The sequence below is a fragment of the Anticarsia gemmatalis genome, chromosome 15, assembly GCF_050436995.1.
Source record: "Anticarsia gemmatalis isolate Benzon Research Colony breed Stoneville strain chromosome 15, ilAntGemm2 primary, whole genome shotgun sequence".
Lineage (NCBI taxonomy): Eukaryota > Metazoa > Arthropoda > Insecta > Lepidoptera > Erebidae > Anticarsia > Anticarsia gemmatalis.
The window spans coordinates 3,576,886-3,604,818 of record NC_134759.1 but is presented as its reverse complement, the minus strand read 5'-3'; the positions used below and the strand labels follow the sequence as shown (position 1 = coordinate 3,604,818).

General features: G+C 35.6%; 1 protein-coding gene across 4 annotated transcripts; it reads left to right on the top strand.

Moving 5' to 3' along the window:
• Positions 1-548: 548 nt before the first annotated feature.
• LOC142978751 (OTU domain-containing protein 7B-like) lies at positions 549-27,682 on the top strand. Of its 4 annotated transcripts, XM_076123306.1 has the most exons (9): positions 549-740; positions 12,256-12,313; positions 17,456-17,590; positions 18,394-18,544; positions 21,144-21,397; positions 22,158-22,399; positions 22,757-22,962; positions 23,670-24,113; positions 24,527-27,682. In XM_076123306.1, exons 2-9 carry the CDS (start codon positions 12,271-12,273, stop codon positions 24,819-24,821), a joined length of 1,770 nt encoding a protein of 589 aa, XP_075979421.1. In that variant the 5' UTR covers positions 549-740; positions 12,256-12,270; the 3' UTR covers positions 24,822-27,682. The 4 variants fall into 4 exon arrangements, with proteins under 4 accessions (XP_075979421.1, XP_075979422.1, XP_075979420.1 ...); XM_076123307.1 differs by lacking the exon at positions 12,256-12,313; XM_076123305.1 differs by lacking the exons at positions 549-740; positions 12,256-12,313 and adding an exon at positions 16,250-16,401.
• Positions 27,683-27,933: the final 251 nt, after the last annotated feature.

Here is a 27,933-nt window from a genome sequence, read left to right as displayed (position 1 = left end):
TTTATATGCACGCCAATAATTTAAAAAATATATTTTGAATTAACTTACTAGTTCTATTTAAAAAATATATATTGGAAAATATATTGATAAAATACCTAAACTCATACCGCTGAGAAAAAGTTCCTGGAAAAAATATATTATACAGCCAATTTGTATTTAAGGTTTTTAAAATTTTAGGAAGGACTGGATTCTTTCTCCCGCTATAAGCGGTAATACCAACTTTTTGGCAACATTATTTCCATAAACAATGTGCTGCGACACAGACGTCATAGCGGAAGCTGTCATCGTATTGTAATCGATTGTAGCTTTGTAAAAATATTATATTTTATGTACTTTGTATTTGTATTTGGTTTTTACATCAGCGTTTTAGTATAATTATGTCAAATATTCGTTTTATTATAGAAGAATTATTATAGCATTGGATTTAACAATCACATATTAGTTATTTTTATCATCTCGATTATAACATCGATTACCAACACTCGGTTTGAGATATACCAAGCGAGCATAAACAGCATTAGAGCAACACTACAGCACCAGCTGTCAGATCATTCAGTCTATTTTGTTTTTGGTTTTTTACAAGTGCTTCGCGCAATAGAAAGTGGTGTTTATTTGTAAATATTGTAAAATTGTAAATAATCATTTGATCATATGTTTTAACATTTGGTTCATGATTTTAATATAAGTGATAGTGTTTTATGGATGAAAACCACATTTTTAAACGTTTGAAGTTTATAAAGGTGAGTTATTTACGTGTGATGACCGAACACCTGTCGTTTAGTGCGTAATTTTCATGTAAATGCAATTCACTGTCGGATCTGTGGATCTGATAATAATTTCGTAATAGTTATTAATTGTATGTTTTGTCTGGAACGTTGGCCAGTTGCGTTGTTTTGCGTAACCTTGAGCGAGCGAGTGTCATCGTCTAATTCGGCCTTATGCCCTACAAGTATAAGCAACGTTTGTACTTTGGGCACATATGACGACAAAAACTTATTCATGTCACGCACTTATTAACGGAGCGTTTTCTTTGACCTTTTTTGGGCCCCTATATTAAAAAAACGTACTTCAAAAATAATTAAAAGTGGGGTACTAGATCTGCATTACTGTTTTTGCGTTTAGTTAGTATTGTAAAAACTAAACTAGATGCTGAAGTAAGTATGCAAGTTAATTAAATCAGTATAATCACCTTCTCAGAAGTTAATCTTCATTAAGCAGCCTATAAACACACTATAATGTCACACTCTCTTAATCAAGTAGATTCAGTTTATACTTTAGATTCCATTGATCATAGCAAAAATCATCATTTATACTATACTATACTATACATTAAGGGAACAAATGGTTATATTTGAAAAAAACATAATTCAATCATCTGACCCTGCTCATCAACGTAACAGCAAATCACCTGTTTCAATTGAAAAATAGAATTTGTTGTAATATATTTATTGTATAACAACAAAAGAAATGCTTTCAAGTCCTACAAAAACCGAATGTCATTTGGTCAATCTTAGTCCCTTGCTACAACTAAGGCACATATTTCATTATTCATATTTCAAAATTTTATTTTTATTATTGCTATTGTTCTATAATGTCTTTAGTTACTAAGTATAGCTATGTAATACTTACTTTAATCCTTTTATCTAAGAGATAAATATATTTTTGGATGAATCATATAAAGTACTCATTATAAAATACTGTGTGCTACAATATTTTTATGATAAAAATTAATTGCTTTTATAAAGCATCTGACTCATTTTCGTAACAACATTTTAAAGAAAAAAATGTTAATATTTCAAGTTTTGCTAATTACTTTTTTACTAGACTTAATTGCTATGGTAACATTTATTTTGTTTCATACACACATAGCAACTACTTTATCTAGTTTGCCAGTGTTTCTCGCCAGCCAGTAACTTAATACATGATATTGACACTCTGTGGTTTTAGATTTAATTCTGGAATTCTCTTTTAAAACACTAAAGTACTTGCTTCTTTTGTTTAAATACATACCTTTGTTTTATATTTTAGTATCAACTTATGCAAACTATCAGCTGTTATGCTCTGATGAAAAATTTTGACTATTCGAATTAAATTTGCATTAATTATTGTTGTTATTAGACTGTATACAAGTTTTTAATATATTTAAATGACTACTCATATAAAACCTTATTTGTTTACACACAAATGAATCATCATTCTAAAAGGTTCATACAAGCAATTTACATAAATGAAAAAAAATATGGACATCCTGACCTTACGTGACCGTTTTACACCTATAAAGTATGGCTAGTTAATTGTAGTTTCACTTATCCATGTGTTACGGTACACTTATTGATAACACATAATCAGTCCATGATATGGTGCGTCACCTTTAGAAAACATTGACATATTGCTCACATATCAGTCAAGTAAATAATGTAAAAAAAGTAGTACATAAATATTTATTATGATAACCATACTTTTACGGTAACTAGTCAGAAGTTGTTTGTGTTTTTATAGTCAACTAGCTGACCCGCGCAACTTCGCTTGCGTCACATAAGAGAATCATAATTTTCCCCGTTTTTGTAACATTTTTCACTGGTACTCTGCTCCTATTGGTCGTAGCGTGATGATATATAGCCTATAGCCTTCCTCGATAAATGGGCTATCTAACACTGAAATAATTTTTCAAATCGGACCAGTAGTTTCCGAGATTAGCGCGTTCAAACAGACAAACAATCAAACAAACAAACTCTTCAGCTTTATAATATTAGTATAGATAATATTAGTATAGATTAGTATAGATGGGTACAGTTGAATAAATAGATTACTTATTGTTGAAATGAATCATAGTATAATAATAAAATGCATGATACATTTTTTTAATGGATTTACGTAGTATTGATATTGTATGGTATCAGTTAATTCTGTTAAAAGACAAATTACTTAAACCTAATGTTAAACTAGAAGGTTACTTATTTATATAAATACAAAACAAATTGGTGAAATGTATGCACATAATGTTTGTAACCGTCGGGACTAAGTTTGTATGGGGTCGATGGGATGAAAATTATACTAAACACGGACGAAGTCGGGCCAGTCCGCGAGTATACAATAAAAAAATCGGTTCTCCTTCAACATAAACACTTCAAAAGCAGTAATATTCTTATAGTAGACCGTATTAAATTCCTAAAAAGATGAACTAACGAGAGAGCGTAAAAATGGCGTTTTCGTACACCTCGATTTTTCTTTGTCACATGGGAGTAAGTCGTGATATTATATAAAAACGATAACACCGATAAATTAATTTAAAATGTATGTAAACGATAATAAATGAATCATAACATTTTAATAACATTAGAAGTAAAAATTCCAAGAGCTTACTTCCCCGTCGTGCGACCTGTATCTAAGACAGATAACGATAAGTGTCTAATGAAATAAAAAACATGCAAACAATAAGTAAACAAAATATTGTTTTACGTGGAAAATACCTAGGCTTTTGTCATTCCTTTAGTCTTTGATAAGAATATAAGTGAAAAGTGTGTCTATTTTTTTATTTGAATTTTGTAACGAAACTGAAAAAATTACATAATGAAGTAATGTAAAACTGTCTATTGAATTACGGGTCGTTCTAAGTTATGAGGTAATTTCAATGTCAATGAATTTTTTTATATTTTTAATTGATAATTTATTTAAAATAAAGCTGTGAGATTATCAAAGTCAGTATCTTCTGTAAGGTCACTAAAATTCACCGATGAAATGTTTTTAATTTAGTCACAAAAGCGCCTTAAACATGAAAAATTTATCTCCCCTGGTCTGTCCTTTAACCGATCATGTTAATAAATTAGTATTTTTAACTATCTTTAAATTATTAAATAAATTAAATTGTGTATTATTTAAAAACTAGACAAACTAAATTAAAGCAATGAAAAAAAAAAAAAAGGTAACATTTAGATATTCATAAAATGTTTAATATTGAAATTTGTCCCTCGTATATAGCATCTCTTCCCCTGGCGTTTTGTTTTCATTAAAAACTCACGACTTTTAATTTCGCCGCGTAAATTCTGACCTTGAGCACAAAGTTACTAACGTGAAGTTGACAGCAAGCCGTCGGCGCGAATGCGCCCGCCATATGGTTCGCTATTACACAGACGCCACTTGGTGAAAACTGTCGTGGTTCAGTGAGTGTGTTCTTTCCCCTGGTAAGATTTTATTCTTTATTATAAGCATAAATATTTTACTTTCTTCCTAGAATGACTGTAATGTATGCAAAGAATCGTAATCTTCCCGTCTAATAACTTGTTACAAAAATTTAGACTTTTATATCGATATTTTGTCGAAATAGTATCTCCCCTGTCTTCTTTCCCCTGCCGCTTAAGGTACCAGGGGAGATACTAACTGCTCAGGGGAGATAACTGCTTCCTGCCTATGATGCAGTTATCCATTATTTAGTATCCGAGTGTATTTACCTAGTCTGGTTTTAGTTTAAACATAAATCTTGTTATTTTAAATGTCGATTGTACGAGTGTTTATTGTCGCTTTCATCCTAAATATCTCATACCACGTAGTGTTCCTCGAAACTCTTATTGTTTTTGTAATAAGTAAAGGAGCAGTCCTTTTTAACCCGGTTACCTTATAGAAAAACGTCGATGCCAAGTTACCATATTTTGGTTACAGATTATGGCGGCACGAAAAAAAATGACGCGTGAAGAACGCTTAGAAAAAAAACGTGTAGCGGAAAGACTGAGATACCAAAAAATAAAAAATGACCCTGTGAAATATGAACAGCAAAAGATTAAAGAGCAAAAGAAATATGATAAGAAAAAAGAAGGACTAATTAAAACTGTGAATGAAATGACACCTAGAGAACAAACAAATTGATTTTCGTATAATGTCATGTTTTTGTTGCTTTGTAGGAATGAAAGATTATTTTATAGTGAAGTCTGATGGCTGTTGAAATTAAGTCTGATTAATATTAAACAAAAATGAAGTTGATTCTCAAACTACCACTGTTATTTATTTCATAACACAACAGAAATGTCCCTCCCCTGTCCTCAGTACCTCCCCTGGTCAGTTATAAAATGGTAAAAAATTAAGATTTTGTCTGGCTGTTGTCTGGATATGAAGATAATAAGTGTTTTGGTAAGAAAATACTGATACTACATTAATTTTTTATCATTTTTGTCATGCCGCCTCTTCTAACATCATATTACCTCTTAACTGAGAATGACCCTTACAGTTTTTGCGTACCCATACCTAGGTCTTATTATTACTATGTATTCGTACAATACTTTAGTGAAGTACTTAAAACGTAAAAAAGAAAAAGCTTTTACTTTTAGCATACGGAATAACATCTAGCAAAACGTCTTCTTTTCTGTAACTCGAATCATTTACACTTTCGCGAACATTATTTTCCGATCTCTAGGTTCTCCTAAAGAACTCATGCGTCTAACCAAATAGACCTATAATTACGAACAAACCTTCCTACCTCCAATCAAGTACATAATAATTAAGCAGTACATCCACCTACAAAAGTGACTCAACGTTTTATAGTACTTCAATTAAGTCATACAAGTACATTTTAATAATACATTCGACCTTTCTAAATATTGTTTTCGAAGGTCAATCGCCTTTTCAAACCAATAACTGCTCTTAAATTATGAAGACGGATTAACTCCGCTTTGTTTCCTTAAAAATATACGGTAGTGACTGTACCAACGTCAGCCAGTGTGTTTTTACCATATTTATAATGTACGTAAAACACTTACTGATATACAAAAAGAAAAAATAATTTTAACCCATTAATGTCCCACTGCTGGGCAAGGGTTTCTTCCCGGAATGTGGTAGGGGTTAGGCCTTGAGTCTATCAAGCGTGCCAAGTGCGAGTTGAGACTTTACATACCTTCAAGAACTGATCTAAAAAACTCTCAGGCATGCCATGTTGGTTAGTCACGATGTTTTCCTTCACCGACGGAACAAGTGATCATTAATTATTTCTAATACACACATAACTTCGAAACATTATTTTTGTGTTGCTTCGGATTCGAATCCTCGACCACTTGAACGGTAGCTTAAACCACTCGGTTATCAATTCTCAGTGGTATAAATGAAAGCTAAATTTAAAACAATGTGTCACTTTCATCTTAGTTCAGCCAAATCTCTCTGTAAGATTTCTATTCTTGGTACAAACAAAAAGATTATATATTTTCCTGTATTGTGCATAAGTGTGGGAAGTACTATTATATCCATCACTCTCGTTTCAATGGTTCGTGTAGGCTTATGTGCTGAAAATAGGACCTTTTGTAGAGAGCTTTGATAAACATACGTCCTAAAGGTCAAAACCAAATTGATACGGGTAGATAGGTTTACGACTAATTCTCGGCCTTTTCGAGGGCATATGGGTACATACTGCAGACATAAAGCTATTTAGTATTAAAATTGGTATATTTTTAAAACCTCAGCTTGCGTATTCCAGAGAGCGCTAATTCGCTAGGACCCTTTTTCCAATATTGTGACCGGAGGACTAGAATGGCGACCACACAAATATAAAGTTAAGCTACGATCGATCCCCCAAACACATGAAAAATAAAACTGCATCCTCTGAAAAATGCAATCCTAAATATAAATGACTATTCAACGGATTAATTATGGTCTATGGTTTTATCTTCATCACGGAGTTGTCCTTCAATCACAGAAGTGGGAATAGCTAACCAATCGTTTAAACCATCGTAAAGGTTCTCATGAATTAATTCGTCCTTTTCTTCTACAAAAAAATGTGGTGTGACTTAACAAAGTCAACGCAAACGTTGCCATATACATATGTCGAAGTGTATCACCTAATAAAAAATACATCGCAGTATATTTATAACACACCTTACAGTTAGTACTATAAAAGTTGCAAAATGTTTCAGTAACTGCGTATGTAATTTGCAGTTAAACTCGCCACACAGGTACCCGATAACAATACTTCAGTTAAAAGTGCCTATAAATCTAGATAATGTGTAGATATCAGTATTTACAACCTCGTAACTGATAAGTGACGTAGTACGTTAAACGTGTGATTAGATAGTTTTGTTACTATTATTTGTCATACTGGTTTTTCTATAGGGAAAACAAAGTGGGTTAGTAATAGGGAGCGACTGACACTTGACGATACAGTCATTTACCTGGTCTTAAACGTATCTATATAAATACTAGCTGACCCGCGCAACTTCGCTTGCGTCATAGAAGAGAGAATGGACCATAATTTTCCCCGTTTTTGTAACATTTTTCGTTGCTACTCCGCTCCTAATGGCCGTAGCGTGATGTTATATAGCTTATAGCCTTCTACGATAAATGGACTATCTAACACTGAAAGAAATAATTAAATCGGATCAGAAGTTCCTTAGATTAGCGCGTTCAAACAAACAAACTCTTCAGCTTTATAATATTAGTATAGATTATAATATTAGTATAGATTATTATTTTTTTTAATCTAAACCATTCTCAGATCCCCTTGAACACACACAAAAAGTTTTATCAAAATCGGTACAGTCGTTTAACAGAAGTTCAGTGACATACACACTTACAGAAGAATATATATATAAAGATGTATTTAGAAGTATATAGGTATGTATATCAGTTACCATACCATAGCACAAGGGATACAATTGGTTACCACAGAACAAGCTCTGCTTAGTTTGGAATCAAATCACCTTGCGTAAAACTAGGATTATGAAAATCTTTTTTCCTCACTTAGGTCAAATAAGTGTTTTAATCATTGTATGTATACAAATTACAACATTCTATCGAAAACTAGCAGCATAAAGAGTGATACAGGTCATTTGCCTCATATTATTGCATATTTATATTTATATGTTGTTTCTTGACTTTATTACTTCCTGTTTATGTCATAATAACGTTAGCATATCGTTATCATATCCTTCACACGCTAAAACATTTTAGCTGGCGACATTTAAAAAATAATATTACTCAAAAGTGACTGACTGACATAGTGATCTATCAATGCACAGCCCAAATCACTAGACGGATCTGGCTGAAATGTGGCATGCCGGTAGATGTCATGACCAGAAAGGATTTGATCAATTCTACCCCTAAGGGGATATAATAGTGGATGATAGTTTGTATGAAAATGTTGACTTAAGTCACAAACCACGCGGACGAAGTCGAGTGCTAAAGTTAGTTAATTCGATAAGCATCTAAATCAATTTATAATCGTAGTTCAACTTAATAGTTATAATAGTGACATTAAAATACGTAACAACGGCCGCATGCCTTACAATACAACTTTCTCTCACGCAATGACACATGTATAATTTTCGTACGTACCGGACCGCAGTACTCATCGCAGTCACAAGAACTTACGCGAAAGTACTGACTTTAAAATATCGTGTTTTGTACACATCATGCCTTTACAGTGGGATGAACATAATTAGAAATGGAAATCAAAAGTAATTGTGGCATTGTCTTTAAATGTATGAAGTTTGGGTTAGGTTCCTCGTAAGAATGTTTGACTAGTCTTGTCTCAACTTATCATAAGTTCGGCTAATATTGTGTTTATTGAACTTTAAGTATTATACATGAAAAAATGTGATAAATGCCTCAGGTATCCAGGATTTTGATGGGTCTTTGATGAAAGGATAAGACTTAATTTAAGAGAGGGCTTTACAAAGTTAATCAGTTCGTTTGAGTCACTCTGCAGGTCATCAGTCTTTGGAGATAGTTAATTTGCAACCGTGAACCTTTCTTTAATTATCTAGTCAAAAGAAAACGAAGCATGTTTCGAATCACTAACACCAACAAAGTAGTTGAAAAAAGCAGTAACACATGCGTATACGCAATAATACTCAGTAGGTATATATTAAAGCGTACACTCTCGAGTACTCTCACACTTCAAGAATAATGGGTATGTGTAGAATGGATACCCTCACGGTATATCAAGGTGCCGGAAAAAAAACATATCGTGAATAACGATGAAGTTGAAGATAATGGACGCGATCTACGTAATGGCGTCTTAAAAAATTATGCATACAAACAGAAACTTCAAGAACCCCTAAAGAAACAGTAACTTCAACGACAAAACTAAAAATACTTGAAGAATGAAAACTAGATAAGAATACAATAAAGTGTAGTGGCGCGATCAAATATCTCGATGACATGAAAACATCTGAATGTCATGGTAGCGATTGGAATAAAATTGGTGACGAGTGATTGGCAGCTCGCCAACGTTCACGAATACTTCCTGCTAACGTTTCTGTGTCTTTGGACTTTCTCGAAATTGATTCTGTGTGTTAAAATATAGACTGATTTTGGTTTCTTCATGTCCGAACAAGACAAAGACCATTGCTGTTTTTTTGTTTCCTTTTTTTAACTTGATGCCTTGCTAACCTTGCGTGTTGTAATGATGCAGCTGTCGAATATATTGTATGACGAAATTAATGTATGTTCATGTAACAAATGATTGGGTGGTCTATAGACTCGAGTTAAATTTATAAAAGGACTATCTAGGTCACATAAAGAGCAACTAACCGTTTGTAAAGGAAAAATATATTCTATCTATTTCACAATTTCTTATTCCATCTCAAGTAATTTTTCAATCTCCTCCGTCCTCCAGGGGATTGACCTCGTTACGTTTTTCTGTATTTTCTTTTAGTACTTTATCTGTAGCCATTCTCTTCTCATTATTTACGTTTACGGCGTTCGTCGGCCCTCGCACAATCGTTTAAGCAAGGCCTCTGCTGTGACGCAACACACCTACGGTATGCTAAAAATCAATATTTAAACCTAACTTAATTAAATAAGTCATTAACACTCCACTTGCTAAGTTACGTTCGTACTTTATGTGAATTCGTCTGTACATAGATGAAGTCTGACCCGAATGAAATCTATGTAAAATCCGTACTTATCAAATATTGAAATGAAATCTCCAAAAAAGGTACAGAAACCGACGTCGACGAAACAACGGAGCGATCTAAAAATAAAAAAGAAATTTGTAGACTGTAAAAATATATTCGGAGGAGTACACGCATATGCAAAAGGATAAAAATATTGTGGGACCACGTGCACGGCTGGCGTCGCTGGAGAAAATCTTCCATTCCCATATTATTGTATAGATTGTGACGTCATAACAATAACATGAGGGTACATGAACATCATCTGCCATGCATTAATATGCCAACACTGGTGTGGCGCCATAAAAAGTAATATCCCGGTCTGTACGTGCTGTTTATGAATTCAATGTCATCCCCATTCATGGTTTGACCGCCGCTTTATTAAAGCGAGTGACGTATCCGTTTAGTGATGTCACAGAGGATAAACACATGTCGTGTTGTTTTGTATCATAATTCCTGCAACGTCACTGGGACTTTTCAATAGATCATGCTCTATGACAATGAGGTAACACGATGACCACTGAATTATGTGTAACAGTTTTTGTCGAAACATAATAAAATTAATTAAAAACAAAGGTAACCTTGGTGTGAGGCTTGTTAGTTTCGCACAACGATTCTTGATTTGCTGTATCGAATTTCGAAACATACATGAATGCAAACTGCAGGTTAATCTAGTAAACACCTTGACGAATTAAATAAATACCCGGCAGAAATAACTTAGAGCTATCAAATGGGGTATTTGACCTTTTGTTTGTTGAAGGCTGATCCAGTAGCTGTATATTAGGGTCTAGGCCTGCGAAATGGTCGATAATCTTGTAATGATTTTTAAAGACCGAATGATATTGTTTGATGTGGATAAAATGCCATGGTGATTCTCAACAAGCCAGTCGAGCGAATTACTGTAACAGGCTTAATTATTGCTCTACAATTTACGCCTCTGATTGAATCTATTATCTGTCTTATCAATCGATACTATTTTTATTTTACTCTTCTTATTTCTCAGCCCAAATGAACTTGACTACTAGTTACAACGTTCACAGACTTACATAACTAACGTTAACTGCGATAATAGTTAATGCAACCACATTATCACAACACCGCTAACGGTTAAACAACATACCCTATGATTGCTCAATTTAGGAAACAAATCGCTTTCAGTTTCAGCAATTAGAAGCAACCTTCGCAGTTCCTTAACTTTGTTATTGCTTTTTAAAGGAAGCCTTGTCGGTCGTTTCCGCGTGTTTTGATACGGCGCGAATACAAACGTGACTCATAGACAGTCTACCAATGTTTATAGTTTATAGTGCTCTCTTATCAATATGGAATGTCGGCGTTTGATAAAAAATAGTACTCGCAATACGCGAGAAAATCTTTAGTACCGCTTAGGGAAAATGCCAACGTTTCTTTATGTGTTCGGTAGCCTTGTCCTTCAAGATATACGGTCTGTTTATCCGTGTTTTGTATGTATTTATATCTGCTATGGAATATTTGTTATCAATACGGATTTAACAAGCTCTCCTATGGCAAGGACGATAATAGAACACTCGAGTTTGCCTTCTTTGGTCAATCGCTGAGAACTGTATATTGTAACGTAGGTGTAGTATGTAGGATGCTAATCGTAAAAACATGTTTATCTTGATTTAGCATTTACTCTGTTATATTATGTAGATTGTGTCCTTTTGTTCCACCGTCTTCACAAGCACCGGTGACGTGATACGTACGTCCAAACAAAACGTACACATACAATTTGTACATACATTTACGGACATAACCGTGTCATCATGTTCTCAAACATTTAGCATAGCGATTAGCTACGCACTAAAACAAATAGCATGTTGTTTTTTATCCAATTATTTACACAAATCGTAGCACGTTTTGATCTGACAAGATAAACATTGAAATGTACGATTGTCGGGCTAATCAGGTAGTCTAATTACGTCTATTATAATGTTTGATAGCGTCACTCACGTGTAAATGTACGACACCAGTGTACTAAGACCCACCTCCTACTCTAAAGTACTCCTAAACAAAGACATCTTAAGGAAGATCATTTGAACATTCATGTACAAGATTAACTGGCCGAGCAGAAGTGGCAATCTGATCTATTTTAAACCGTGTGTGGGTGGGAGTACGTGTCATTATTGCTCATATGGATATTTCTGGCGTTAATTCGTCATTTTAGATGCTGGCAAGTCTCGCAGTAAACACAGTTTTTTTGTTCAATAAATAACGAAATATTATTTGGGTGCGTTTGTTTGTTTGCGTGTTGGCGCAGTTGGCCGGTCTGCAAGCGAGGTACTATCGATTCGCATTCCACCCCGACGAGGACTTTTGACTTTATGTTGCGTCCTTTAAATTTGGTTTTGAACTATTGCTTTTGTTTCAGAGTAGGTAAGCCGGCATGGTGATGGAAGCTGATCCTATAGCTGGCAAACACACCGACGGTAAATATCCATTTCAATCACTTTGATATCTTATAGTTTTGGAATAGCGACCTGCTAGTTGTAATTGAAGATTTATGTCGACTGTCAGACTAGAATCTATCGAGCCTCAGTAATAGCGCTCGGCTATTCAGAATTCGTAGCACAATATATTCGAGGAGGCGTGTTCATTTACATATTTTCGCCACAAACATGCAAATGAGTAGGTATAATATTTTTCATGAAAATTTTTAGACACGATTGAATTTTTCCACGGCGGTGGTATTTCTCTTTTAAAATGTACGAGGTTGGGGTTTTCGCGTGAAATCTGTTGTTATATGATGATGTATTGTTTTATGTCGTGTTTACGACGCATACATCAGGCGCTGTGTCCCGGCCGTGACGAAAATTGTCCTATTTGCTCTCGATTCCTTATTCCACTTTCGTTCACGAGTCGTTGTCCCAAATTTGAGGAGCTTGATGCTATGCTATAAATACTGGGCACGTATCTGCTTTATCTCTGGTCCAAGTTATAGGCAAACGATTTATTTACAATGACTCATGTTTATAACAATGGATTGTATTATCACTGGCAGACGTATAGATTGTTATCTACAGGGACGTTTATAACATAATTTTGCAGTATTTATTTGACTAGTTGTGGACTTGTGGCTTATGTTCGGTGTTTCGTCTGCAATGGATTATTGCTGTCTTGTCGTTCTTGGTACGTTCACTTTCAGAGTGCTTTCAAGCCACGGTTTCAAGCTATAAAATTGATTAATGAGACAGTTGGCGTGTCAAAAGTACAAAGCCACGATTGCCACTCGAGCAGGTGTAGTCGTGTAAAGTTGTAGACTCTACTCGTTGAAATTCTGAGTTGGAACATTTAATGTAAAATCTGTTTATTTTAATGTCAGATAAACAAAGTGATACAATTGTGGATATTTTGAGTGTTACCTAGCTACTTAAAAAAATAGATTTTTTTAGTCTGTCCCTCTGCTGGCAAGTGTCTCCTCCTCCCGAACAAGGGAGAGGTAAGTTTATGTTGTCTAAATCCCCAGTATTCAATCTTACCTATACTTAAAGCAGCAGAGACTATCCTCAATGTAAATCACGTCGCCTCATCTCATAATATCATGTTACTAGATAATAAAGCTTTCTTGACCTGTGTCATTATCATACACCCGCCACTGTACACGTGATGTCAATATTACTACCCAATGTTTATGTTTATTACAGTACTTCAATGCAATAGCATTCTTGAATACAGTTTATGCTTGTCATTCATCGTGTTGCAATCTTGCTTTATGTAAAACTAATTAGGTAAGGTCTAGTTCGTTTCAACTTTTAGGACATTTTTTTTTAGTTTTGAGTTCAATTTTCAGTCTAACGATAGTTGATGGTCGATACCATAGTCAAGAGACATATTATAAGTTTTAAATGAGTTAATAATGATCCGTATTTTCTTCATAGAACATTTTCAGCAAAAGTACAAGTTTAAAAGGTGCTATTTTTCTAAAATGTTTATGGATTCTCCTGTATTTTGGAAACATAAAAACGTATGGTATGTAAGTTATAGATCATCATTGCAAAGAAGACGTTTAGTCAAAGTACAAATCTTATGCGAAGATTATTAGGGACCTTATTACGAAAATAAACAAGGTCCAGTAGTTCCCGTCGTTAAGTGTCTCACGTATCGTTAGTTCGTCCATAAACCGAATTAATTTTAGCATCACCTAATTTGCGGGAACAAATTGTCTGGACACCGGCCTCAGCGCGGGACTTGACGTAGTTTGATCTTTGATCGTGATTTGTAGCTGGCCGAAAACTATAGTTTAAAACTTCCTGTACATATCTAATTAATAAGAAAATTTGTTCCATTTACAAATTGTTGAACTGTACCTCGATTCTCTACCACTATCGACTACCGACAACCGGCTAGCTATCGAAATTTTGACATTTAGAATGTACTGCCAAAATGTTTCCTACGACACCCGTCAGAGGCGCTGATCAGATTTTCATACAAAATTTCTCGATGACAGGTCGGTTGTCGGTAGTCGATAGTAATAGAGAATTGAGCTACTGTTGACGTCAAATTTATTACGTCAAACATTTCTATAAAGGAATTAGTCAGAGGATTATTTTTCCCTATAAATGATTAAGTAAATAATAATGCGTTTAAATATTGCATTTATTACATCAGTTTTATTGTGAAACGAAACAAAATTCCAGAAGCTTCGAGGAAGATCCCGTAATGCTCACGCTTATGACTCAAGGGGAAAGGGCTTATAAATAAATCCCATTTTGTGCAGAATTTCAACACAGTCATACTCAGAAAATGTAATGTCCTTTAAAAAACTTAAAGTAATTTTTAATGGACTGTTTAGGTACTTGGGAGTCCGACGCTTTCGTCCATATTATAACTTAGACTTCTTTAGCTCTCCATTCTATAAAAAAAATGTCTCCCATACCTTCAATATAACGCTGCACAAATTAAAATACCAAACAACATTGACAATTCCTCGTGATTTACACGAGTTCCAATGTAGCGGAACCTGATCGAATGATTTGCCGTCCTTTATTCAGAGCCATTGATGTCAATACTCGCAAGTTTGTGCTCCACCACTCCCATTGTGTATTCATAGTTTTTGTTTCGATTGATGAAATAATCCGGTGCTCAAATGCTGTAACATCCTTGACCGATTAACCAATATCCAATAATACTTATTCTGGCCATAGCCAGTTGCGCTCACCGGTCGGTAAACGATCCGTGGGTTAAGCAAACCTTGGCGCAGTCATTTCAAAGATGGGTGACCGCTTGTTGAACTGGACCGTTTCCGTGCTCCGTGCACGAAAATGTCGGTCCCGGTTGTTGTCAATCAAGAAAAGTCTTTAAGCCACGTCAACGTCCTTCGGGCGGCTTGAACAACTGACACTTGGTTGATCGCTAACCGATTAGAAGAAGACTTATTCTGCCGCTTCTAGTAGAAAAGACGCATCTAACAAGAATTAGAAACTAAGAAAAAAATATTTTAATCTTCAACAAAAGTGTAAAGACGCATACAATTGTTTCACCAAGCTAAAACTGTAATAGAGTGACAGAAAAATACAAAAAATATTCGAAATAGGTATATACGACTTTTTTGCTAATTCCGACAATATATTGTCAAACTGTTAGATGCGTCTTTTCAACTGTCGGTGGCAGTATTGATTTGGCGTGTTGCCTTCTAAACGGTGTTTTACGAGGGGCACTGGGCAGTGGTGTCGTTTAAATAGAGATATGCTGCAATCAAAGGGCTGGCCAGTTAAGTGGGTATGGCAGAGATCGATAGGTTTGCGTGATTACACAACGTTGTGAGTGGTTCTAGTGTGGAGGTTGGTTTTTTAACGAATTGGGAGCATTGTATATGTCTTGTAAGATATTATCATATCTTACAAGACATACAATGACTATCTAATAAAAGTCTTAGAAGAAATTATCATCAAAGAGAATTGAATGTTAAAAACCTAAACCCAACTAACTGCGGGGCTCGGGTCTCGAGAAATGAGACAGACTACGGCAATATCACTATAGCTAAGTGCGGATAGGTTTCATATTTCTGATAATTATTATGGAAAATCATTATTTCTGTTGTGTTTCATTTGACGATTGAACGAGTCAATAACCAGAATAATAGTATCATCTACCTCTTTCGGCAAATTCATCAGTACTATGGAAGATTTCCTCTCAATAATCAAAACGACGCGTAGAGATAAAATAAACATAAATACGAGTCATTGTTATCTGTCAGCGTCTGCAAACAATCGTACCCTATATGACTAAATATTTTCATATACCAATGACTCATAAACACTCTTCGAAATTGATAGACTGCATCACATATCCATATCTTATCTCCAATACTCATACTAGCTATTTTATTCTCAATACTCAGTAAGCATTGTGACTAGTTTGTGACAACACATATTCGTTGAAGCGTAAAAGCCTAGCTATTGTTCGTGACATACGACTCTTTACAAAATGGGCACAAACACAGTCAGTCGTTGCAACAATGATTTTTCGTGTTCTATCTATCCTTCCCCGTGTTATTTTCCTTCACACGAATACGATGGTAAATATATAATTTTCCTAATATTGTTTTGTAAAAATGTGATTCATTAATGTAGGACACTCGACTTATATTACCTATATAATTCTATTAATTAGTAATTGTATTCGGATAGTGTTGACAGTCGTGTCGTGTTCGTGACCGTTAGTTACTCAGTATATTAAAATATTATTTCTAATACAAAATCTGTTGTAGTAATAGTCCAGTGATTTGTTTCGCAACAAGTAAGAGCCTACTTATGTTATTAATACGACATATTTATGGCTTCTTGTAACGAAACCGCCTTAAATACTCGATGAACAAAAGATTCAGCTTCAGTTGCATAAGCATCGAAAGTCGGACATTCTGAAAATAAACGTGTGTGTAAAGAGTAATATTTATAAAGTGAATCAGTGTTTTGTTATAAATAGTGTGATGTACTTTGTAAAACAAAGAGGAGGGAATCTGTCACGTATGAATCCGTTTTAAAGCGTATTTACACGAGACAGTTTCACTCAGTGTGGAGTACTCGCTTACGATCGGTACGTATTCAGTAGCGTCATTATCACGAGACTAGTCCAGCAACTGAAAAGCAAATGCAAGGTTCGCAGCTGTCGGGGGCAATCAAAATTCACTATTGTGGGCGATGGCCTGTTTGAGACAGCTACTTTATTTTGGAAATACACAGGAAATTTCCTATACCTAGAATATAATTAATTATATTCTTATTCTATTCAGGGACTAATGTTTCTGTGTCCCACTGCAGAGCAAGAGACCCTTGCTCTGCAGTGCTGACACAGAAACAGGTTAAATAAAAGTCTAGGTATACCGTGCGTCCCAAAGCTCTCCTAATTTGTCGAACTATATATAACTGAAGTAGCTCTTCAGTTGACAGTCGGAAAGCTTGCAGATAGATAGTTGATGACCGGATTATACGATAGTGACGTATGTTACACCGTCACGTTTCGACAACAGATCATCAAATCACATTTAGACTAATGACCTTTATACGTGGGACTTGCAGCTCTCGTAGTGTTTTGTTTTCAAATAGTTTTAGTGTGTGTTTTTGTTGTTACAGAGAGAGTCCACGGCGCTTCATTGAAGGCGCGTGCGGGTGGTGACGTCATCACACCGGAGCGGTCCGTCGGAACCCTCGATTTGAACATGTCTTTCACGGCACCTTCCAATCTCGTGCTTACACCAGCACCAGAATGTAAGTTTTTATACCCTTACTAGCGGATGGCCATCCTTCGTTCGGATATAGTACAATTTTAACCCGTTTTTTCCATTCCCCTAGGAATTCTGATTGAAATTTCGGAGCTAAATTTTTATTCATATAGATTTTGTTTAAAAATCTGCTAGTCTTTGTAAATCCATTGTTAATATTCACCAGGTAACTCAAGTAACTCAAATCAAGTCCTGGCCAGGTCGTAGTCTCCTTTTCAAACTATATCGCACAACTGCTAGACTGTGTAACAATTTACCAGTGGTGATAGTCCCCACGGTTACGCAGTTTATGCATAAGTCAAAAATGTTAAAATACTAAAAAATATCGCAATAAACGAATGCTAAAACTAGGTGGGGTTTATTCAAAGAAATTTAAACCCTCTTCCATGTTACATTAAATGACATGCTCTCCGTGCCTTGTCAACTGCACGCGGAAAGAACAACTGAATGCAAGACAATGAACTAAGCAAATAAGAAAAAGAGGAAACACTGATGAGAAAACATTTTCCCGTATATTTTGTTGTGCAGCATATTTCCCTGATAAGTGTTAAACCTTACAACTTTTGGAGCTGTTACAATTTGGCATTACCAATTTGGAATTGCAAACCGGTTATATGTTTTTCTGGGGGCTGCTTATCCCACAACTTGTAAGAAGCCCCTGATGCCCATCGCTACTCGAATGAACAAATATTTCGATGTAAGATCATAATTTAGTTGGGTAAAAGTTCCACAACATTGCTTATTTTTTCAGCCGTAAATACCTATATGCTCATTTTGTTCGATTACCAGGTCGGAAACTATCCCGTGGAATATCCCGAGCGACAGACAACGAGGGCCTAGTGTGGGCCCTGCGCAACAACACTGAACCTGAACCCAACACACTATCATCAGACCACATACTGCTGCTACCAGACATTTCTGTCTACCCACCAGATTTTAGGTGAGTAAATACTAACTTATACCTGACTACAAGAACTGTAAATACTAGTTTCACGGCTTTGGGATAAGATTCTGGTAATAACGTGTTTTGCGGAAATACATTTTCGAATAGTACAGAGTGATAGCTGAAGTGACTGTGAGTGAAGTCATGAAGTGTCAATGTTCTTCTTAATAAGGCTATTTGATTCTTATTCAGAAGTAGGTAATGAAACCTGGATTCAGGAATAAATTCTCGATAGTAACTTACCTTGAGGGCTCCGCTCAATAATGTTTTAGTGTCGCAACATAACAAAGCATTTTTCTAATCGGATCAGTAGTTTAGACAGTTTTATAGTATTGGTAGAGATGATACGGGGAGGATCACTGTACTAATTTATCTTAATTTGGTCCATATTTCTAGTAATAATGATTGGCTATCCTATGGATTAGCGTTATCATTTTATTTCCTTATCCCGGGGACTTAACAACAACTTTTTATCCAGTTTAATCTTCCACTTTAAAGAGGCTAATTGTTAGTATTACAATGATAACATACACGCTTACACGGCCATTAAACTGTCGATTATGTTAAATGAAGATAGCACACCATAATAGCATATTGACCTCGGCTAAAACAACTCCATATCTGTACGAATGATACGCTAAAATAGTCCCACTTTAGCGGCCATTGTTTCAATAATGTGTTTCCGAATACATCTGTTTTGACTAATTGCCTTAGCGCTTTAACGAACCGAGTGACATGTGTTTGGTTGCCAAATCGTATACATACGTCGCATGACTTGCTAGACGGTAAATAAAAATGTCTGCCGCAACTCGCTACGAATGTATGCCCTTTAAATTAGTCAGTTCTGTCTAATATAACCGCTGACCATGCGATATAAATAAATAATTGCATTTTATGATGACACTGCACGTGAGCACACGCTTAGTCCCCTTCCATTAATAGTGTAGTACGTTTGTTTATTAATACACACGTAACTTGAAAACTACTGGACCGTTTCCAAAAAATGTTGTACTGTAAAAAAGCCATATCATTCCAGACTCCTAAATCGTTTCCATATAGATGTTGAATTACCATTTACGTTTGCTACTAGTCTAGTACTAGACTGTTATTAAATCATTCTCAAATGAAATTCAGCATGATTTATTTGTTTTATAAGTAGTATCTACAACAGTAATAGCATCGGCTCCCTTGCTATCTTAATGAACATTTCTCCTATTCTTTTCCGCGGTGCATTATGTCCTATCCCCTGATATGCCTATCATTCCAGTACCAGAATTTCTTCAAGAATCTTTCATATTACGATTTACAAAAGCATTCTCGGTATTGTTCTAGTAGTTTATAGGATATATTCGGCATACAGCCAATGTTGAATACTCAATGTTCATTAGAGGCGCACGCAAGCGAACCGTTTTGTCCGTTGAACTTTCTGTTATTGTTTACCGTTCTTTCACCTTTACGTGTGGACGACACTGCCACGATATGACATTGATTTCTGCGACCATTGATATCACTGGAGTTTTTAAAGGTTTTGGAACTTTTATTATAGTTAGTTGCTTTTTCATTTTGTTGTGAAAGGACGTTCTATTCAAATCACTTTTCCTTTTGTGTATGACACGTCACACAAACAATATTTTTAATTTTTTGCCTTCATACCGCATATCACAATCTCATCCCCGACTTTGTCGCCTTTAAAATTGATCCATTCAAAAAGTCATATTTGTGAAAAGAACGACGACAAACCGCAATAAGAACAGACTTTCAAATAACGAACCTGAAAATTTTAAATTTCACATACATTGATAAATATGGAGAAGCCTCAAAGTCTAATGTTGAGACACTATACCTGACATTATCTGCGTATATTTCACCTTATAAGCTTATACCATCCCACGTAGAAATCAACCACAATAATCTATTTCTGTTCAACACTTTGATATTATAAGGACGTGTATCCACCTGACAGTTACCTTTAACCTTTACGACATCCTAGCACCGTGGGATGAGGGACTATTATTATCCTATACCGACCTTTATGAGAAATTGAACATTTTAATATCAAATAGGAAAACGTCGCAAGCTGTAGTATAAAAATTGCAATTCTTATTTAAGTAAAAGTTATACATACGTATTATACGTAATGTGTTTTGTGTGAAATATATCATGAAATAAAAAATGTTATATAAAAAAATGTAGAGAAATAAATAAAGTAAATAATAAAATGTTTTCGTTTTACTTACAAAATGTAAGTAATCGCTATGCAATATTACGTAAAATTATATGCACAATCGCCTTCCTAATCCTCGCGATGCTCTACATGCAACACGGCAGCCCAGAAATTGTCGTAACACCTATATAATGCAATTTAAATCATACGTACACTGTGTGTAATGATTCATTTACTTAGCATCGCCTAGTTTTTCAGCGAATCTGGCATTATGTATTTCTACACTGCGTTGCAGAATATGTGGCTTTCTCTCTTCTAGTCTCGTATCAGTTCAATCTACAACAGCCTTGTTACCCTCAAATTAATTCTCATTAATTATTATTTCTTTAGTTCACCACCTCACGTTGCTTACGTTGATATTTTTGTTTCCAGGACATTCTTAGAAAAAGACCTATTAGAGACAGCAACATTGGTGACCTTAGAATCAGCAAACATCTTAAACTGGTGGAAGCAATATGGCCGCGTGCCCGGTTCAGCGCGACTCCTACCATTAGCTACATCAGGAGATGGCAACTGCCTGCCTCATGCTGCTTCGTTGGCAGCTTACGGCTTCCATGACAGACTGCTGGCGTTGAGGACGAAGGTCCAAGCGTTATTGTCTGGGGAAGGTGGTGAAGTTCTCACAAGTAAGTAAATTTTTTTTTTTTTGTCGTTTAGTTATTTTTGCATTTGACGTGTTGTAACGGCTAGTAGATTATGTTAAATGACTAAACAAGGACCGAGGTACGGACACGCTAAGTTCAAATACGTTTGCCCATATATGTATTGTACACGTCAAAGGTACATTAATCTACCGATAGTATACCGACTGGTGACTGCAACTATAGAACAAGTAAAGAAATAATACATTAAAGGGGAAATTTGTTTTACCTACAGCATTTAATATTGAGTCATTCATTACATTGTTGTTTGGAAATATGATTCAATAATATTATTGACCAAATAAGGAATGGGAGACGCGCTGTCTAATTGGGTTTTACTATAATTATATTAACATTATTTGAGGTCTATACAATTATTAGTTTTGTGTTAGTTGGGATTATACTAGCGACGTCAGTCAGACCGTTAGTGACGCTATGTGACATCATAATTTCATTATACGTTTTATTGTACTTTTCGATGAATATGAAGTAACTAATTAATGAGTGCCGGACCCAGTTCTTGCATTGGTGTCTGATATTTTCTTCTTTCTTATTTTCAAGACACGTAGTAATTTCTTCATAGATGTTATTTTATAAAATGGTGTTTAAAGGTGACGGGAGTTATTGCAAACATAAAGGTAATTTACCTTGGACTGCTTTCATTTCGGCACAGATCACATTGGCTGTGGTCGCAAGTCGATCCTTGTAGAACATTAGATAATAAAGGTTGTTTGTTGTTCCATAGACGCGATCAAGCGTCGCTGGCGCTGGTCGGAGAGCACGTCGCTGCGCTCGGCGGGGCTGACGCCGTCGGAGGCGGAGTGGGAGCGCGAGTGGGCGGGCAGCGTGGCGGCCGCGTCGCCCGAGCCCGCGCGCGCCGGGCCCGCCGCCGCGCCGCACTACTCCGCGCTCGAGCACCTGCACGTGTTCGCGCTCGCGCACGTCATGCGCCGGCCCGTCATCGTGTTCGCTGATGTCGCACTCAGGGTAAGCTACATTATCATATTTGGTTGAACCTCTCAACTTAAGAAGCCGCTTCATCCGATCAAGAGGCTTCGATTTCTCCTTCTTTTTCCGTTGTCCACTTACACTCTCTAAAATTGCCTAGATTAACCCAGACATCCTAAGGCAGGCATGCCGTGCCGTGCCGTGCTGATAGTGGAAGCCGGGCCTTAATATTAACTTTAAACTCAAGTACAAACAAAACAATACATTCAAACCTGATTTCTTTAGTCTTGATTTTATCGCCTAAACTATTTATCTATGAAAATCATTACCTACTGCGTTTTAAAATATATTATATCGAAGGCATTCGAACTCATACCACCATTATCACCTCTTCAGGACTTCCGCGGCGACCCAATAGCGCCAATCCCGTTCGGCGGCGTGTACTTACCCCTGGAGCTGCAGCCGGAGCAGTGCAGCAAGACGCCCATCCTGCTGGCGTACGACGCGGGCCACTTCTCGGCGCTGGTGCCGTGCGAGCCGCTGCCCACTGATGGCGCCAGGGTGCCGCTCGAAGACCACGCTGGCAACCCTATGCCTATCAGGTAAACAATAATATGACATCATTCACTTTTGAAATATTAAAGCAGTCGAAAAGGGCCTCTGCGTGTTGGCTTCGGCCCCACCCATGCCTTCCAAAAGTCCGGGACGCCATTGCCAAAGACTTATTAACCCAATAAAATGTTGTTTATTTGTTTACTTTTATGGAATCTATACACGATAAATTCAAATTCGAAATATCCTTCATTCCTTAAACTTCGTAGAAAGTATTTGAAATAGTAATTTATTGAAATTTTTTGTCCGTTTTGGGCAAGCTAGTTGCTTGTGAGACAACGGTAAGACAACGGCGGCTGTAGTAAATATGATTGTGATCTGGTTAATTAAATTCATATTTAGTGCGTAGCTCGTTAGAATTGGAGCTGGTTGACTGAATCGTATTAATTAATTTGGAGCAATTATTATAACCAATTACCCAAGTACCGTAAGACGTATGCTGTAATCTCTTGTAATTGAAGGAGCATTATGTTTTAAATATCGATATTCGAGATTCATAACAATAAATAAACAAGACTTAGGCTCCTGAACAATCAATAATGTTACGTACAATATGGCGTATTACACTTTATTTACCATTCAGGGTTTTAGGCTTAATATTATTGCGGGTCTATTTCCCTAAAAACAAATTTCTTTCAACCAAAATACCGCACACTACTAAATTTCTTTCGTACTCTAACATCAAATCCAATTTCAGATTCAACGTAGATCCGGGCGAAGAATTTCGCTGGGACGTAGAACCGGACCAGAAGACGATCAACAACTTACTACCAGACGAATACCAGCGGTCAGCCATGTTGGCCGCGTACCTAGATCTAGAACGAGTCGACTGTATAGTGCATACACAACCTCCTGAAGAGTTACGAAGATCTCTTGACGCGTTATCGACTAAAAGTTCGAAGCAACTAAATTCTGTAGCGAAACAATTTGGAAGTATTGGTCGGTCTATGAGTAGTAAGATTAAAAAGAATTTCGGTTCAATGGCTAAGTTAGCGGGTAAGAGTGGCAGTCATAGTAACCCTGAGGAGACGCTGATGAGGAACCAGTCTACGTGTGAAGTGTTGTGCTGTAGAGTGCTGGCGGCCAGGGCGCCGGTACAGGAGGAAATGGTTAAGAACTATTTGAATGAGGCTTGGATTGGGTGAGTTACAACTCTAATATGTTATTTTTTTTCTTTAACGACTTTGTAACATTAAGTTGGCTACACTGGTGACAGATTTTTGTTGGCCGAAAACCTTAAAAGAAATTTACTTGGCCTAAAGTCTGCTATACTAGTCTAGAAAAAAGGGCAATATATTTTTATGTTAAGTAGGTTTAAGGTAGTAGGTTTTAATTATTACCAAAATCAATCATTATATTTTTTAGCTCGTAACTGACCTCTACTGGGCAAAGGTCTCTCCACTCATTCGGAGGGGTTAGGCCTTGAGTACATACAATCATTCAACAAAATAAGTACACATGTCGGGCCGTCCAAAATATAGAAAATACAACAGTATCAAACATTTCACTAATTGTCAAAACAAGTTACAAAACTAACCAACCAAAAATTTCCAGTTACACCGCCGAAAAGAACCGCAAGGAACCAGTACAGCCAACACAGCCGCGCTACGGCACCGGCCGGTCCCAATTCTACGCAGAAGCCGAGCGGCCTTCCTCCGACGTTCCTCGGTCTACCACCAGCTCATCGAAACAGACTCCTCGAGCGAACGACCGGACCTTATACCTCAGTCGGTCGACGTTTTACGACGATCGTCCGCCATCACCCAAGCCTTGTCGAGCTCCATTGTGCATGTATTATGGCAGCCCGGCTAATGGAGACTATTGCAGCAGGTGTGCGAGACTCCAGTGAATATACTGTGTGATACGTTAGTGTAGGTATAATACGATTTTTTTTAGTGTGTGGTACTTTTTGGAAAAAGTGGTCAAGTGATAAAGAACGTTTAATTCCTATAAGAAATGTTAAGTACCTACTTTTGATTTTTACAAAAAATCTGAGGAGAATATAATTTTAAGGGCTAGTTTCACAGTTTTAGATATCTGAGCTATTCAAAATTGGTAACTGGGTCCAATTTGGTTCTAATTCATACAAAAAAATGTAATAAAGTATTATTGAATTGAAATTGTAATTCGTAAAATCACGATGAACCTGCTAATTTTAAATTACAGATTCACTTGATCACTGTTCTTTTCAAAAATGTGTACCACACTTGAGTTAAATAAGTTTGTTTGAAAATCCATGTACCATAATCTGTGAAACTTTAAATCTTATTGTACAATGTATAACCAAACAAACTTGACAAGAAATTGACCTTAGTTATATTCAGTTAAAAATAAGTCTTCGATTTCTTGAATGATGATCAAAAAATATGTAATATCATTTTAAATACAACTTAATTAGGTTACTAAATGATTTGTGAGTTCTGTATTAATTAATCATTAAGTATAGTTGTAGCTTTTCTAAATACAGAGACGAAAAACACATTTTCAATACTTTTAAGTAGCAACCTCATATAGATAATTGATATAATTAAAAAATAAGATTTATCTTACAGAAATTGTTTGGTCATCATTCGAGAATTCGAAAGTTAGACTTTCTACACACATATTCGGTTCGACAATAATCGAACAACAAAACCGACTCGAAGCAATTACTGCACTTGTTCGGCTTGTGCCGATCGGACCTGACGAAACTGCCCGATTCGATTTAAACATTAAGGCGCGGCGATGTCGAGCGGCATTTTGTTAAAACATTGATCTACAGATATTCGGTTTTGCAGCCCAATTAATGCCGAATCGAATATAAGTGTAGCAAGTTTGACATTTACTTACTCATTTCTATGACACGGCCGTCAATGCCGCGATCTCTACGTCATAAGAAATCATTGTCAATACAACTGCGTATTCTCATACTAACTTGTAGATAGTGGTTAAGCGTTAACAGTTCGAATTAGGCTTATTACTTTAATAATAGTATATCTTTTGCGTGGGTGATATTTTTTATTGTTATTTAGATTTAGTAAGTCACTTTTATGTTTGCCCCACCATTTAATAATATGCATAATAATAAGTAAACTTTGTATTAATGTCATGATCATCGGGATGACCATGGGCGCAATGAGAAAAAACTAAAATATATTTTACTACAAATTTTCTACTGAATACTGTACTCAACTGCTATGAAAGTGAAATATTTTTCTATAATATTTGACCAAATTAATCATTTTAATAACTGGTATTGAGTTCTTGAAAAAAACAGATCAATATTTTTGTATCTATTACAAATTGTCAATAATACTATAGTCAATAACGAACTACTTACATCATAGCATAACTATTTAAAACTAAAAGGATACTAGATGATTCGATAAAACAGTACTCTACCGCAATTCTCTACTACTATCGACTACCGACAACCGGCTGGCTATCGAAAAATTTAATTTGACAATCGGTTCAGCGCCTCTAGCGGGCGTCGTAGAAACTATTTTTACAGTACATTTTAAATGTCAAACTCTCGATACTCGAAAGTACCGATTGTAGAGAATCGCGCTACTATATGACTAAATATATTTCTACAAGAGCTGTGTACGCCCGTGGTATAAACAATATAAAAGCGACTGTTATTTATAATACAAGTGCCAAAGAGTGGCTTCTAAACGTATTTACAAAGTATTCGAAGGTGGGTGTTCGTATGTTCATATGGTATAGTAACATATGTGTTCAAAATTCAGTGCCAGCTTGTGAACTGTGTGTACATTTTGGACAATACGACAGCTAATGTGTTTCATAATGTTATAAATATAATGTTTATACGCTTTTAAAAACGAACAATACAACTAGAAATAGGCAAAGTTATATTCTATGCAATATTTTTAAACTTAAAATCCTTAGAGCACTTGCAACAGGACTTTCACTAACTCTCGTTTTAACTTATCCTACGATTCAAAATAAACCGTTAAGTATTTAAGGCGAATTATATTTCTAAACTAATTTATTATACTTGGTAAACTAGTTCTCGTCATTCTTTGTTTTGTTTGTTCGTTTTTAAAAGTAAGCAAGCCTATATACTAAACGGCGTAAATATCTATGGACCGTTTTCTTGTCGTTTGACCAATAGATGGCCGAAGCTGGCCGTGTCTATGGATGTTGCGCCGAACACTAGAATGTTTCGAATGAAATATATATTTAAGAATACGCGTCTATAAAACAGGGTAAAATCTGTTTAGACATTTACCCTCTTATTCATAAACACACTATAAACCTATTTTAGTTAAAAAACTACTGTTTTCCCGCTAAGGAGTGAAAGAAACAAAACTCTTTATAAGCCTTTCATAACTTTTTAATTTTTTATGAATAAGAGGGTTACTGTATACCTTAAAATTATGTTGCCTTTATCGTGTCTTCTCGCATTGGAAAATGTACCATGAGTATTTTTATTATATTTTTTCATTGATGGTATAGTGTAAGGAAATTATATGACAGCTGAACATGTAACGTTAGGAATTTAAATGTAAAAATTTGGTATCACCATAATATTGTAATAATGTTGAAATTGTGTAAGGGCGTTTCTTAATACCTGGCCGTTTATTGTTGTACTTAATTTTGATGAAAATGAAAATGATATAAATCATAGAATCTCAGTTGTAAAAATATTTTATTTTTATGATTTGTTCTTTCGATTAGTATTTTAATTATTAAAAAAAGCAAACTTTATTTATTGATGACTTTTACTAAATCGTGTATTTTTATGCATTGATTTCTGTTCTTAGGTACTTACAGGTAGGTACTTTTTAAATTATCGGGTATTTCGAAAAGACCTTATAACTATCACTAATGTTAAGATATAAGAAAAAATATCTGTATAATGTCGTAGAAACCTACTAGAAGTAGGTAAACAGCAGCTTAAATTCTGAACATAGCCTTGGAATTGTGATTTAGAGGTTATGTACAAAGAGAATAAAATA